This window comes from Triturus cristatus, chromosome 8 (genome assembly GCF_964204655.1).
Source record: "Triturus cristatus chromosome 8, aTriCri1.1, whole genome shotgun sequence".
In the NCBI taxonomy this organism is placed as follows: Eukaryota; Metazoa; Chordata; class Amphibia; order Caudata; family Salamandridae; genus Triturus; species Triturus cristatus.
The window spans coordinates 402,755,258-402,769,900 of NC_140591.1; the positions used below are offsets into that span (position 1 = coordinate 402,755,258).

At 41.1% G+C, this 14,643-nt stretch overlaps 1 protein-coding gene across 4 annotated transcripts in view; it reads right to left on the reverse strand.

The window, feature by feature from the left end:
* ATP7B (ATPase copper transporting beta) overlaps positions 1-14,643 on the reverse strand; it is a 479,681-nt gene that overhangs the window by 101,308 nt on the left and 363,730 nt on the right. For all 4 annotated transcript variants that reach the window (XM_085621784.1, XM_085621786.1, XM_085621783.1 and 1 more), the window contains 3 exons: positions 7,110-7,264; positions 2,324-2,458; positions 1,872-2,066 (listed from right to left, as the gene is read on the reverse strand). In XM_085621784.1, the coding sequence (XP_085477910.1) occupies positions 1,872-2,066; positions 2,324-2,458; positions 7,110-7,264 (485 nt within the window). The remainder of the gene's footprint in view (positions 1-1,871; positions 2,067-2,323; positions 2,459-7,109; positions 7,265-14,643) is intronic.

A 14,643-nucleotide genomic window follows, 5' to 3' on the forward strand; every position in this document is an offset into this window, starting at 1 on the left:
ACTGAATCTGTCATTTATTGTATGTAGGTCTTTTCCATCCTACCATCCTTAAACTCATTCCCGGTGGTTCAGCCACTAATTCTCTTGAGTCACTTTGGTACCATGGAACCAAAGTCCAATTGATCCAGTGGGTGCCAATCAAGTATGCTGCCTTGGCAGTCTGCATAAGCTATTTGTTCAACTCACCCTTGCAAAACAGGCTCATTCAAGTCTGCAAGGGCGTGTTCTCTGCACAAGCTGCCTTGTCCTCAAGCGGAGTACCGCAAAACTCAATTCTATCACTGACATTTCGTGCTGCATCTATGTGGACTTCATGGCTAAAGTTTGCAAAAAAGTGCTGCTGCCAGACAGAGCCTGAACTAGAGATGAAGTGTTCACTTTTCCTATGTAAGATTCTTAGGAGGAAAAACTAAACTACTGCAGAGTTTATTAAAATATAGTTGAAAGGCAGATTTAGGAGAAATAATTTGAGACAGAGTTATTGGCTGTTGAATAACATCAGGAATTTAGCAATTTGATACATTTGAAAAATCCTATGAAATGGAATAGTGGTGAATGCGTAAGATGGGGTGTTAATAAAGGGTAGGTTGGATCAGTTTCATAGTAGTTTTTGCATTTGCATGAAATGTTTTTTTGCTAACTGGACTGTTGTACAAGGTAGCTACTTTATATGATGAAAATGGTGAAATTGTTAAAATATATTAATATTGCTAGAATTCAACACAATATGTATATGCATCTTTTTGGAGCTGCGCTAAAAAGCTCCGATCTCAACTTTCCTTCTAGCAATTGCTCAAATCATCTCTTGCACTTTGGTCCACACCCGGTCCAATATAGAACTGGATTAAAAAAATGCATTGTCAAGACAAAAATTCCTACTTCTTGCATTCACCAGAGCCAGTCATAACTTGAAATCTACCCCCACAGCCACCTTATATTCTTGATAATATTATCTTTGTGAAAAGTTGAACGTATTTGTTTTACATTACACATCTTTTTCACCTTTGAGCCTCTCAGCAATTTAGCCACCTTCTCTAGAAACCTCTAACTCAATTTCTTAACAACCTGTAACATCTTTTGTCCTTTTGGGACCACAGAGCTGCCACTCAAGCTTGTATCTCTCCTAAACTGCATTCCGGCAATTTTCTCCTAAAATGAGCTAATGTCACAGAAACTCCACATATTCCTAAGCAGCAAGATTCAAAAGTTGTTGTATGATATCAGAGAGGTATATGTTATCCACATCTCACCATTGCTGCAGACCCTCCCTTTGCTAAAGATGAACGAGAGACGTTAGTTCAAGGTATCAGCCTTGACACACTTATATGAAAACAACAAGGTCCAAAGTACCTCACAAAGTTCATCACGCATCAGGACCGTAAGACACACTGCCACAAAAATCAGGAATCAGATTCCCTTCTCACATTAAAGTGCTAGTCTGGGCATGCGGAACATTTGCAATATGTGCAACGTCCCTGTGGATAACTTATACCACGGCAAGAGCGACTCTATAACTTATTCTCCACCACCATCTTGACATTTTTGAATATCAGAGACCTTGCAAGCTTCATCATATGTTAATTAAACCCAAATGTAACTTAAATGTTGCCATATGGTACGTCTGTATGGGACTAGTTTATCAATCAATAAAATTGCATGATATTGTCTGGAATACATGTCATCTGGTAAAAGTGTTCCTCCTATTAGGTTCTGTTTTAGCTGCATACCCCAACTTACAATATGTTTATGACATTGTGGTAAAATATTCAATTAAAAGACAGTACTGCATGCCCTAATCATATATTTACAGTCACAGCGGAAAAACGTGCACTGAAAATCTTAGGTGTACATCTGGTTGACGTCATACACACCTTATGAGCCATTTCTAAAGGCTCGCCTCCTTTGATGAGAATTCCATTCTGTGCAGCCACTCCCGTGCCTACCATCACAGCTGTAGGCGTGGCTAGTCCCAGGGCACATGGACAGGCAATAGAGAGCACCGTGATGGAAGTCTGAAATGCAATTCTGATGATCACTTCAGCTCTGGAGATGTTTTTGTTGTAATCCTGCAAATAGCGACAATATAGAAATGGGAAAAAATGTTGATTTACGAAACTACAATAAAAACAGGAATGTCAGTTGTGAATGAAGTAGGATAAACAGACTAGTTGTAGATAGAGTCTTGATAAATTACAAAACATTTCAAATGTGGATATGACTTCAGAAGGAATGGGAATAACTGCTCTTTAAGAATATGTAATCATTACGTTATCTTTGTTGAACACGTGAAACACATACATATAATATTCTAGGAAGCACTTACAGGGAAGTATTTTGCAATGATGTCAAAATGTACAAATCCGACTATGGTCCAGGCAATCAAAGTCCCTGCTGAAATTAGTATGATGAATGGAACAAAGTAGCCACTTATTTTGTCTGCCAGTTGCTGGATTGGAGCCTGTACAAGGAAAAACGTACACATGTCATGAAATGCGAGTAACTGATGGGCAGAAAGGAAGGTTGAGAAATACACAAGGCAAAAATATATAATAAAATAAAAGTGGGAGAAAGCAAAATAAGAAAAAGAGAGCAGACGAAAGACAAAAGGGGAGACTGACAAATCTGAAAAAAAAGAAAAGAGTGAACGTGTAAGACAAAAATAGAGCAAGAAATAGAATCAACAAAAAAGAACAATAAAAATGGAGAAATTAGGGTACAAAAAAGGAAATTAAATGAAAAAGATAAAGGGACAAGAAGCAAAACGTCACTTAAGAGAATTCAGTTGCTATTTTTGAACAGCTTAAAGTTGCAATAAAGTGGCACCAACATTCACAGTAGCCGAAATGTAAACCCTTAAATAAATGGATTGTAAGAGCATCTACACACTGAGGGGCTTATTTACAAGCCCATTGCGCCATACGTACGTCACTTTTCCTATGTTAAAAATGACGCCAAAGTGGCGCAAGGCGCTTGTAAATAAGCCCCTGAGTGCCGAGATATATGTGCAACTATAAAGCGGATAATTCCATTTGGATGGATATGTATATGCACGTGGGCGTATGTGGGATGCTTCCTGCTCAATTACAGCAAGCCAGTGTTACTCTGTTTTGTTCTTCGATTTGAGATATCCAGAAACAACTGGGCTAATAAATGTATCTTACTGCCTGATCTGTGCCTTTCTCTGCTTCACAATTATCATATGTGTACTTTTAGCTACAGCTGACAGCAAACTCTGCTGCTACATGAAGAACTAACCAAGGCAGTAAAAAAGCTTCAGGATGCCTGGGGTCGGTCATCAGCAAGTTCAATTTTATTTTACACTGTTAGACCGTGTCAGTGGGATTTTGTTTCTATTTGAGGACCTCTAACTATTGATATTTGCCAAACATTTGGGTAGGTCATTATGTTTTGTACACTAGTTTGGGGACCGTGTAAAAGGCGCACAAGAGACTTTAACTTTGTATTCTGTGCAGTATGCACTGTTATAGTACATTCTCCATCTTGGGGAAAAGAACATGCACAGCTGCACGTTTCCATTAAATGTGGTCACAGTGTTTTGCAAAGCTGATGCTGCCAAGTATCAAACCTTTTGCTAATCCTGCAGCCAATACTAGAAAACTACTGACTAACATATCCACCACTCAAATTACTTCATATTTCACTACACTAATTTTCAACACTAATTCTTTATGGGTTCCGGAGTAGCGTGCTACTCGCCAGAAAAGCGCTTCAACACCCATCAATGGTAACAGGTGCTATATGAATGCAAACCTTTCTTCCGCTTCTATCCCTTCGCTATCCTTCTCACTCCAAATAACTGACTACTATCCACCACTCAAATTACTTCATATTTCACTACACTAATTTTCAACACTAATTCTTTATGGGTTCCGGAGTAGCGTGCTACTCGCCAAAAAAGCGCTTCAACACCCATCAATGGTAACAGGTGCTATATGAATGCAAACCTTTCTTCCCCTTCTATCCCTCCGCTATCCTTCTCACTCCAAATAACTGACTAATCCATCCACCACTCAAATTACTTTCATATTTCACCATACTAATTCACCACTAATCCTTTATTGGTTTCTGGAGTAGCGTGCTTCAACACCCCATTAGGGGTAACAAGCGCCATATAAATACAAACCTTTTTTCTTCTTCTATCCTTCTGCTATCCTTCCGAATCCAAATAACTGACTAACCTATCCGCCACTTAAAATTTTCTTGCATGTTTCACTATTCTAATTTAACACTAATCCTCTATGAGTCCCAGAGTAGCGTGCTACTCGCCGAAAAAAGCACTTTCACGCCTTGCCAGGGGTAGTAAGCGCTATATAAATGCAATTACAATACAATACAATACTACTGTACCGTCCAAAGCTGGTACACTAAACTTATACATTTCTTAAGTTAATATATGCATTGAAATCAGTGCAATTCCACCAGCTCATGGGTCTCTTTACATGGCACATTGGCATTCAACATGCTCATGATCTAGCCACTGATCCTTCCATAGGAGGGAATGCAGTTCCCATATGCATGCTTTTTAGCTTTTTAGACCACCACAATGTAAACTGAAAAACAGGAATGTTCGGTTTTTCGTTTTATGACGGGCCATTGATTCTGGAGGCATCCAAATAAACAGTGATTGTTGTTGCTACAATCCTGATTACTGAGCTGTCAGAAAGCAAAGCTCAGTTCTGCTTTCAGTAAAGGAGAATGGATCATGGAGGTGCTCATTGCACTGGACTGAACTGCTACGAGTTTACCTGCAAACCTGCTGGTCCCTATATAGCAACATGCAGTGAACAGTGAGCTGAAGCCATATGATGCGAACCATGCTCCCAAAATGGGAGTGAAGGTAGGTTATATGGGTCCAGGGACTTTGAAGATATCCCTATGGACATATTAGGTGGCTTAGCAATAGGTGTCGGTGAAAATTAAAATTAGCTCGCATAATTCTTGTAATTTTGGGAATTTTGCGTTATGCTTGTTATGTGAAATTCCTGAAATCATAGAATTAGCCCACTTCACGTAATTATGTGCTTTTGCTTCAAATATATACTATGACTGTGCAATTCGCAGTAAAACATTACTGCAAATCCACTGGAACAATAAAATGAGAGCATCTATTTTTACTGAGCTTTTGTCTATGTCAACAGTTGATGCAAGCATGCATTTCATGTTACATTACAGCACAAAATTACAGATTTGGATTTCAGGTAATTTAATTAAGCATAATTTTACATACTTTTGCTAAAATCTCACGTAATTATGTGAAATAATATAATGCACACACCTTTATTTAGCAGGAGCCAAGTTGTCGGACCATGAGCATCCATCATAGAAAAGTTCTTAAAGGCAGGGGCTGCATTTATATTCCCCTTGGTGGTGTTTTGTTGGCTATAATTGGTTTTAACTGAAACCGGAAATCATTATCATAAATGAACTGTTATGTCTGAGGCCTTCTATTTATACTGAGCCCTAGAGCTACTCTGTGTATAGATTGACTGAGAGCATCTAGGTTGTTTCATAGCTGTTCATCCTCTCTGTCTTTTTGATCAACTTCCTTCTACAGCTATCGTAATTCTACATCTCTTCATTCTTCTCTTAGCTCTCTTCCTCCTCTGTGCTCTGAGGTGGCCATTTGGTAATATGTTAACAGTTTATTAAACTCCTAGGATTAATTAATTCATCACTCAAAAACTGGCTTCCTGCACAGGATTATTAATCATTACTTTCTGCGAACCTCAATGCAGGCACAGTTTGTTTTTCTGAAGAGCAGTTTGCATGATAATGCTACCTGAAACATACATACATAAATATAAAATTGATGAAGGAAAGAAAATCGAGGTTATACCAGGAAGAAGTGGCAAAGGGTTGGGTGCCATAGCTGGTTTACAGAAAGACAGTGATGGCCAAGAGTCAAGTGGCCAAGACCTCAGGTATAAGTCTATAGCTGCATATGTCAGATTGCGCACAAAGGAAGGTTATGACCATGTCTCTTAAGAATGCCCTTTCCAATGTTGCGGGGATTCTGCACATACACAGAACTATGCGCAGGAAAACAGAACCTCGATGCGTAGGAGCTAAGCCTTCCTACCGCCTCATTACCCAAAATCCCAGAACCGACTAGCTATAGTGTCTCATTCATTCTCCTACGTTATCACAAAGCTACAAATGATTAGACAACCCAGAACACAACACTCCCGACTCTCTCAGGAACCATGGCAGCAAGACATACCCTTTTGCTCACTCACTCGTACTTGTCCGCAATAAGAATAGACAGAGTCACTGTTATAGTTCAACATGTTTATTTTAAATATAGTGCTCTATAATGCAGCATACGAGCCGCTACCAGCAGCAAAACGCATAAACCTAAAACAGTTAGCATTGTAGCAACTCCATAGACTATGAAGGGGGATGTCATTGTATACAGACAGTGGATGAAGGATTATAAGGCCTAACGACCCTGCTCTTGACAAAAAGACGTTCTATTATATAAAGGAAGATCTCTGGGCTTTGTCAGCAGACCCCACACCTTAGTGCCTCGATGATAGTTTTACATCATAGGAATAGCACAGCTCTTCTCCCTGGAAAGGTCCCTCTCCAAGTGTGTGTTAAACCAACATGCTATCCCGTAATTTGAAAACATGAGTCTTCAGCAAACGCAGTTGTTTTAGCATGTTTTGTCTAGGTGCTAGGGACTGACCATTGTTTATCGACCTTGCACTCCGTGTTCAGACTAAACTCCAGGAACAGGCAGAGAAAGCATAAATCAGACAGTTTTCATGTGAAAGACACAAACATAGTCTTGCAAAATAAAGTCATGCAGTAACGTGCGCAAAAGCAGCATCATGGCAGCATAGCTCATGCTAACTTAACAATGTCGACAATGACCACAACGGCCATATGACACTAAGCACATACGTTGGCCCAAAAGATAGTGCTGTGTTTATTAGGAAATAAGAAGTACCTCTCCTTGCAAGGGCTCCATACATTTATGAATGAACAGTTTGAATTGCTGTTTATTAAACTGTTGTGAGCCTGAGCTCACCTGTCACAGATCACCAATTATGAAAGTAAGTAATATGTTATGTATATTTTCTCACCTTTGACATTTGTGCTTCTTCAACTAATTTCACAATTTGAGCCAGGGTGGTGTCAGAGCCAACATGAGTTGCTTCAACGAGTACTGAGCCATGTGCATTGATTGAACCGGCAATCACTGTGCTCCCTGGCTTTTTAGTTACAGGCATTGGTTCCCCTATAAAGAAAATATGAATTAAACAGTTAAAAAACATAGCTATTAAAATTGTCAACCATTCACCTCTCCGCTTTGACTCATGCAAACGTTTGTAAGGATTGGTCACCCACCTAATGAATCTTGACCTATTTTTCTATTACCAATTTCTTCCCCCTTCCTTTAGTTTCACTTAAAAACTCTTACTGCTCTCATTAGCCCTGCAGCTGCCCAACTACAGATGTGTAAACTTCATCTCTACGGCTTGAAGACATTTTATAAAAACTATTTTCCAAATCATTGGCACATAAGTTATCTTGCGAAGGGATGGTCTTAGATTTGACGATAACCAAGAAAACCCACCATGAAGGACTGACCTATTAGCAACCAGGACCGGCAACAGTTTCAACACTGTTATGAGATTAATTTTCTAGGCCCTTCTGCACGTGCCGCTGCACATGCCATTGTGTATAAATGGTTTGATGAAGAGAAAAATTACTTTGTTCCCAATGCAAAAGAAGCCCTGAACCCTACAAAGCGTTAAATAACTTGGTGAATCACCTTTTGTTTATGTGGGTAATTGTGTGAGGGAGGCGCTGCTACATAGTAGGTGCCAATAAAAACGAATCTTTGGCCATTTATCTTTATTAATCCTAGTAAAGAATCTGTGTCCTTTATTTTTCTTCTCTGAACGCCCTTGGATTGGGGGAGTTGAGGTGGTGGGTATACTGATTGCATGCACTGATCCAGCTGTAAGTCCTCAAGGGGTAGCCATGAAGGCATTGATGATGTTGGTGGACAATGAACTCCATACGTTTAATGGTGAGTCTTCAGCTACCTTGATGCACAGCGGAACGATAATCATGATCTTTAGGGATGAAGAACAGGGACCGCGTATTGAGAGCATGGATGACAAAAAGATAATAAAAGGCGAGAAGAGACAAAGAAAACATGAAAGAACATAAATAGAGCAGTGAAGGTTGATCTTTCAAGTGACTGTCATTCAAGGCTAACCTACAAGTTGAGCAACAAGGTAGGGTAGACGTATTCACCAATGCTTTGACATAGCTTTGACCTGCATGAGGAACAAGAGTGCGACTTCTTATCTCAACTTCTCAACTTTACAGCTTTTGTGATCGTGGCCAAATGAGTTAGCATAGTTACACTACATATTAATAAACTGGGGGATGCGCTGATAGCCTCCTTTGGGGACATTCCGAAAGTGGGTTCTAAGTTCATACCAGCCCTTTTGTATGCAGACGATGCTGTCCTGATTGCGCATACTGCTGTGGGGTTACAACGTCTTCTGAACACCTTTATAGACTTTATGGACTCCCTTTATCTGTCCACCAACTATTCAAAATCCCATACAATGACGATCGGATGTCAGAAGTCTGTCAGAACAACATTTTATGGCACTGGGATTGAACTCACAAAAGTATCATCATTCCATGTATCTCGAAGTATTCTTCAATGACATTGGGGACCCAATTGAGCTGTAGGGGCGACCACTGATTTTGCAAAGAGGCTCGTGGCCAAACCAGTGCATGTTATGGCCAAGATATATCGTGAGAAGTGTATCCATATGGCATGTTATGGCTGTGACGTCTGGGGTTACAAAGACGTAGGGGAGTTTTAAGTGATTGAGAACAAACTCTTACGTAACCTCCTCGCTGTTCCCCCTTCTATACCATCTTTTGCTGTACATGAGGAGGTGGGACTTGGCTACATCACCACTACCATTGCCTTACCACCGATTTTGCGATGGCTAAGAATCTGGTCCAGCCCTGCTCTAGAATTAAATCAACTTTTGATCATGGATTGTATCTCACTCATTGGCACACTTAGCATACCATGGTTAAGGTATGTCAAGCGAATGCTGACGAGTGTGGGTTGCAGGGATCTGTTTACAAACCCCAGACAGCTGTGAGGAGGGGAGCAAAGTGGCAAAGTGATAGAAAGGGTAACAAGTTACTCAAACCCACAGTGAGAAAATATGCTCTGTTGAAAACATGCCCCTGGGGGGAAACCTACCGCTCCTTTTTCACCAAAGCCCACCATTGTTTTTCATTAACAAGGTTCAGGTTAAATCAAAGTTACTGGTCCTTAGCTGTTCCCAGTGATTTCCACAAACATGGTGATCTAAAACCCTGCCCTTGTGATAACTTTTCGGACCAAGAGGTTTTGCAAATAATGTTCTTTTGTGAGTTTATCAGGTTTTAAGATCCAGATACATCTTGCCGCTAGTGCGAAACAGACACTTTGCACAAGTAAGACCAGCCGTGATGTTTTTACAACTGTTGTCTTCCCCTTCAATTTGCTATGTGGTATCGCGTTTTCTTGCAGGGGCAATCAGATATAGGAAAAACCTGTTTCCCTTTGATTATTGACTATCTACTACTTTATTTGGTGCCATTGTAGGGAATGCAAATGGTTTGACTCTTTGTTTGCACTTTGTTTGGTATTGTAAAATTGCACTTGCACTTTTTCGTATGACTGACATTACACTTACTCTGGATTTCTATTGACACAGCCAGAGGTAATGCCAGTGGCTGTCTTGATCTTTTCCCTGCCTACGTAACGGACCCTAAGATAGAGATATTTGTTGTCAGGTCTTAGGCTGAGTATTCACCCGGATCCCATATTGACCCTTATTCTATGAAGTTTCCTTGTTCCTAATTTTTGTTATGTTTTGTACAGATATTAAGGATTGCTGCTATGTTTTTTTATTGAATTTTCTATTGTACTGTGTATTTTATCCTGCTCATGTATAATCGTGATTTTATTTGTCTGTGGATCTTTTTTTTGCAAGTCTGTTTTTCTACTTTTATGGCCTACATAGGCCGAATAAAGAAACATTGACTTGACTTGAGTATGTATAGTGTGCCTCACTAATCCCCAACCCATAGAAACCAAAAATGACAAGATAACTTGAGCAATCCAGAGTGTGGCCAGAAAACTCAGCCTACCACATTTCCCCTAATTGTAATACCTCTAGAGGAGGATTCAAACTCCCGGCGTTACCTCTCCTGAGGCGTGAGCTGGGAGATAGCTAAATGTGGTAGGTACTTGTGTCTTAAACTTACAACCTCGCTATTGCACTGATTTAACTGCTCCATTTGCACAGTTCTGCTTTTAAAACTTTGTATTAAATTTGTTGTGATTTGCTTTTAGATTTATAATTTTTAAAAATGCACTTAACTTTCCGAGGGCTCGATACCGGTTTCCGGGAAGCTGGTTCCCGCTCTGTGTTGCCGAACCGCCATCTTGGGTTGAGTCAGGGTGAGCAGACTATGCTTTGTCCAGCTCTCACGCCTGAACCCTGTTTGCGTTTGCAAGGCATAAATTAAGAGGCTGGTGCGAGCGCACAGCGGGCGTGCCAAAGGCAAGCCAGTCTGAGCCCGTCCGCGCCTGTTCTGTGCTTAGCGCCAGGACCCTTGTCAGTTCAACATCAGGTACACCCCTTCTTCATATATATTCACGATCAGAGTTGATGGTTCTGAATACGGCGGCGATGGATATAAACTGTTTGTGTCTCTTGTTATTGCTCTAGACCCACCTCCTCGGCAATGAACTGCCCTAACTGCAAGGTGACCCTACCCAAGGTGCAATACCAGGCAGTAAGAAATAGGAGGGACACCAGGGCAGCAGGGCCCGATGTTGCTGTACTCAAGGGCATTTTGTTAAATGCCAGTTCACGGGTAAAACACAGCACTGAATGTGCTAGGCCAATGGAGGAGACATAAAATTGGCATTCATTACAGAAACCTGGACTGATTAAGCCTCAGGTCCGGATTTGGTGAAAGCGATTCCATCAGGATTCGCTTGCCATACCTTAAATAGGCCACACAAGAAAGGGGGAGGACTGGCAGTTATATATCCCAGCACTATGAAGGCAACATTTTGCTCTATGTACAGTTTAGACTGCGAATCCCTGTCCTTCAGTCTGAGCCTATCCCACCATCACACGTTCAAAGGCATATTGTTGTACAGACCACCTGGAAATAGAAGTTCTTTTATCAAAACAATAGGTAACTTGTTTTGGAAGAAGCAATCTGTACAGATACTTATGCCATTTTGGGGGATTTTAATTTTTATTTGGAGGCTCTAAATGATTCAGCTACAGCGATCCTTACCGAAATGATGAAAGGCGCTAACTTGGTACAATGTGTGACTGCCCCTACCCATGAGGCCGGACATACCCTTGATGGCATCTTTATCAACCACCCAGGGCTCAATTTCACTGGGGTGCTGCCGCTGGTCTGGACAGACCATGCGGCTGTCCAGTTTGAACTGACATTTAAGAATCATCTCAATGGTGGCAGTTGCCCCAAGAAACAGATTGAATTCCGAGCCTGGAATAAAGTAAATGGGAAGGAATTACAGGAACTCCTCACATCCTCGGCAGGTTTTATCCCCATAAGACCAGAGGAAGCTACCTTTATATATACTGAATGGTTAAAAAATGCATGTAGCACATTAGCTCCAGTAAGAACCATTTTTCAGAAAAGATCACTTACATCCGCCCCGTGGTTTACGGAAGAATCGAGAAACCACAAACTCAAATGTAAGCGTCTTGAACGCAGCTGGGTGAGAGATTATAGAGATGCTGCTAAGGAGGTGTATACAAAGAGCCTCCAAAGCTATAAACAACATCTGCTTACTGCTAAACAAAAATATTTTGTAAACAAAGTTGACCTGGCTAGAAGTTCATCAAAATAACTTTTTAGAACTATTTCTAGTCTGGTTTTACCACCTCTAGCAAAAGTTCATTCTAGTCAGGAACTCTGCGATGATCTCGCTAACATTTTTCTAAACAAAGTTGAGATTATTTTTTCAGCATTCAATGATCCAAGTAAAGCTGGTAGGTCTAAAGCTAGGGAGATTTTAAATCCACCCTCTCCACTTCCTCCTTCACTGGGCAAGTTTACATCATTATCAGTGGAAACCACTCACAACTTGCTTCTGGCAGCGAGATCTGGTTCTCCGGATGACCCCTGCCCAGTGGCAGTGGCCCAGCTTGCCGCATGGCCAATTTCATGTGCCATCACATCAATTTTCAATATGATGTTGGAAAATGGTCAATTTCCTAAACCTTGGAAGGTGGCCTCAGTTTTGCCCTTCTTGAAAAAGTCCAACTTGGATCTTAAAGATCCTAACAGTTTCCGCCCAATATTGCGACTCCCTCTGCCAGCAAAAATGGTAGAGAAGGCCCTAAATACTCAGCTCAGTGCTTTTCTCCGAGAGACTAATTCTCTGGATCCCACTCAATATGGCTTTTGAGAGGGACACAGCACTGAATCAGCCCTCATTAAGGCAATTGAGGAGATCAGGAAAGCTGTAGACCGGGGTGGTAGAGCGGCCTTGGTCTTACTGGATCTGTCCGCGGCCTTTGATACGGTCCATCATGATCTTCTGATGGATCGTTTAAGGGCCTGTGGGATCCAGAACAGAGGGTGGAAACTCATTCATTCATTTCTCTCGGACCGAGTTCAGGCAGCGTCTCTGGGCGATTACCAATCTAAACCATTTGTGCTGCCTTGCGGAGTCCCACAGGGGTCTTCGCTGAGTCCAACGTTGTTTAATGTACACATTTCCTCACTGGCCCCATGGATTAGTGTTTATGGGTTTGATCTTACATCGTATGCAGACGACACCCAAATTGTGGTGACCCTGCTACCCGGCCAGAAGGTTGGGATGGAGAAACGTTTTTAGGATTGAATTAAAGCAGTAGGCAACTGGATGGGGGACAATTGTTTAAAACTTAACTCTGACAAAACAGAGGTGATTTTATTCGGTAATGACCATCATTTTTGGGCACCCAACTGGTGGCCGTCATCTATGGGCTCCCTTCCTGCACCTGCGAAGAAGGCGAAGAACCTAGGTGTAATTGTTGATGACAACTTAACTTCAGAGACTAAATAAATGCAGTTTCATCTAAAACAGCATTTGTCCTTAAAACAATAAAAAAAATCTGCCTTTTCTGCCTTTGGGCAGTCGACAGACGGTGGTTACCGCTTTGGTCCTATCAAAGATTGATTATTTTAACAGCTTGTACTTAAACATTCAGGAACGCTTCATGAATAAGCTCCAAACACTGCAAATGCTAAAGCTAGGCTTCTTACTGGTATACCAAAGTTTGCCTCAATTTCTGGAGGAATAAAAAAACTTCATTGGCTCTCAGTAAGAAATAGAGTTCGCTTCAAGGCGTTGTGTATGATTTATAAAGCTCTACATGGTACTGGACCGGTATTTTTGATGAAACAATTCACATGGTATACACCGAAAAGGAATCTTCGCTCTTCTGGAGCCAAGCCGATCACAGTGCCAGCCATCAAAAAAGCCACTTGGGGAGGTCGAAGCTTCGTACTAAGGCCAGCCAAAGCCTGGAATGACCTCCCTGACTATCTCAGACATTCCACGGACTTAATATCTTTTAGGAAGAGTCTGAGAACATGGCTTTTTGATAAATAGTCCTGTTTAAGTTATGACACATTCATTTTCCCATTACGTCTGCTGTTTTTAGGTAATGGAAAGGTAACTAGTGCCACGACACCCCTGGGTAATCGCGCGTTATATAAGCTACCATGACATAACATACCATAACATAACAAACTTGTAATACAGCACATATGCACCTATAAGGTGGTTATGTACAAAGCATATTAGAACTGCATGCCCCTCAGGCAAATGTGTGTCCATATAGGATATGCAAAACCTATCTGATAACAGTGAACCACCCACATTGGATTAATGCTAATACAGAACCTTAAAATGGGAAAAGTAATTAGTTTTATTCTCTAGGTCAGAACAATACAGGAACTTGCTACCTCTCGCCACTTATTCCGACAAGATTTACCTGTACTTTCAAAATAAACCTCAAAATCTAGTTGTCTGGGAAGCCTATGTGGCGAGCTTGCATACCTAACACTGAATCTCATTGTGCCACGATTACTTATTAGCATTTGGGTGCTTCACAAATTTTAATTCATTCATTCACATAATGCCTGCCACTGTCCCTGTCCCAGTATGTGCTGCTAAATATATGATGCCAGCTGTGCCATTCAAGTATGACAGGATGCTTTACAAAATGCCAGCCTAGCATTTCAGATCACTAATGGTCAACAAGTTCAGAGCTTCACATTATAATAATAGGCCACTCACTGTGTCTGGGGCCTGCTCAATACATCAGGTATACTAGTCAGGGCACTAGCACAGGTGCAGGTCAAATATTGTGGAAGCTCAGGCATCAGATACTGCTATGATACTATAGTATGTATTGGCTCTGAGTTAACAACAAAGAGTGCTTTTGCAGAATCTGATATCCCCAAGCCCAAAACCTCCCAAGATAGTTTCCAACCTCTGGAAGATGATATTTCCCTACAAGAATTAACGGATGCTAT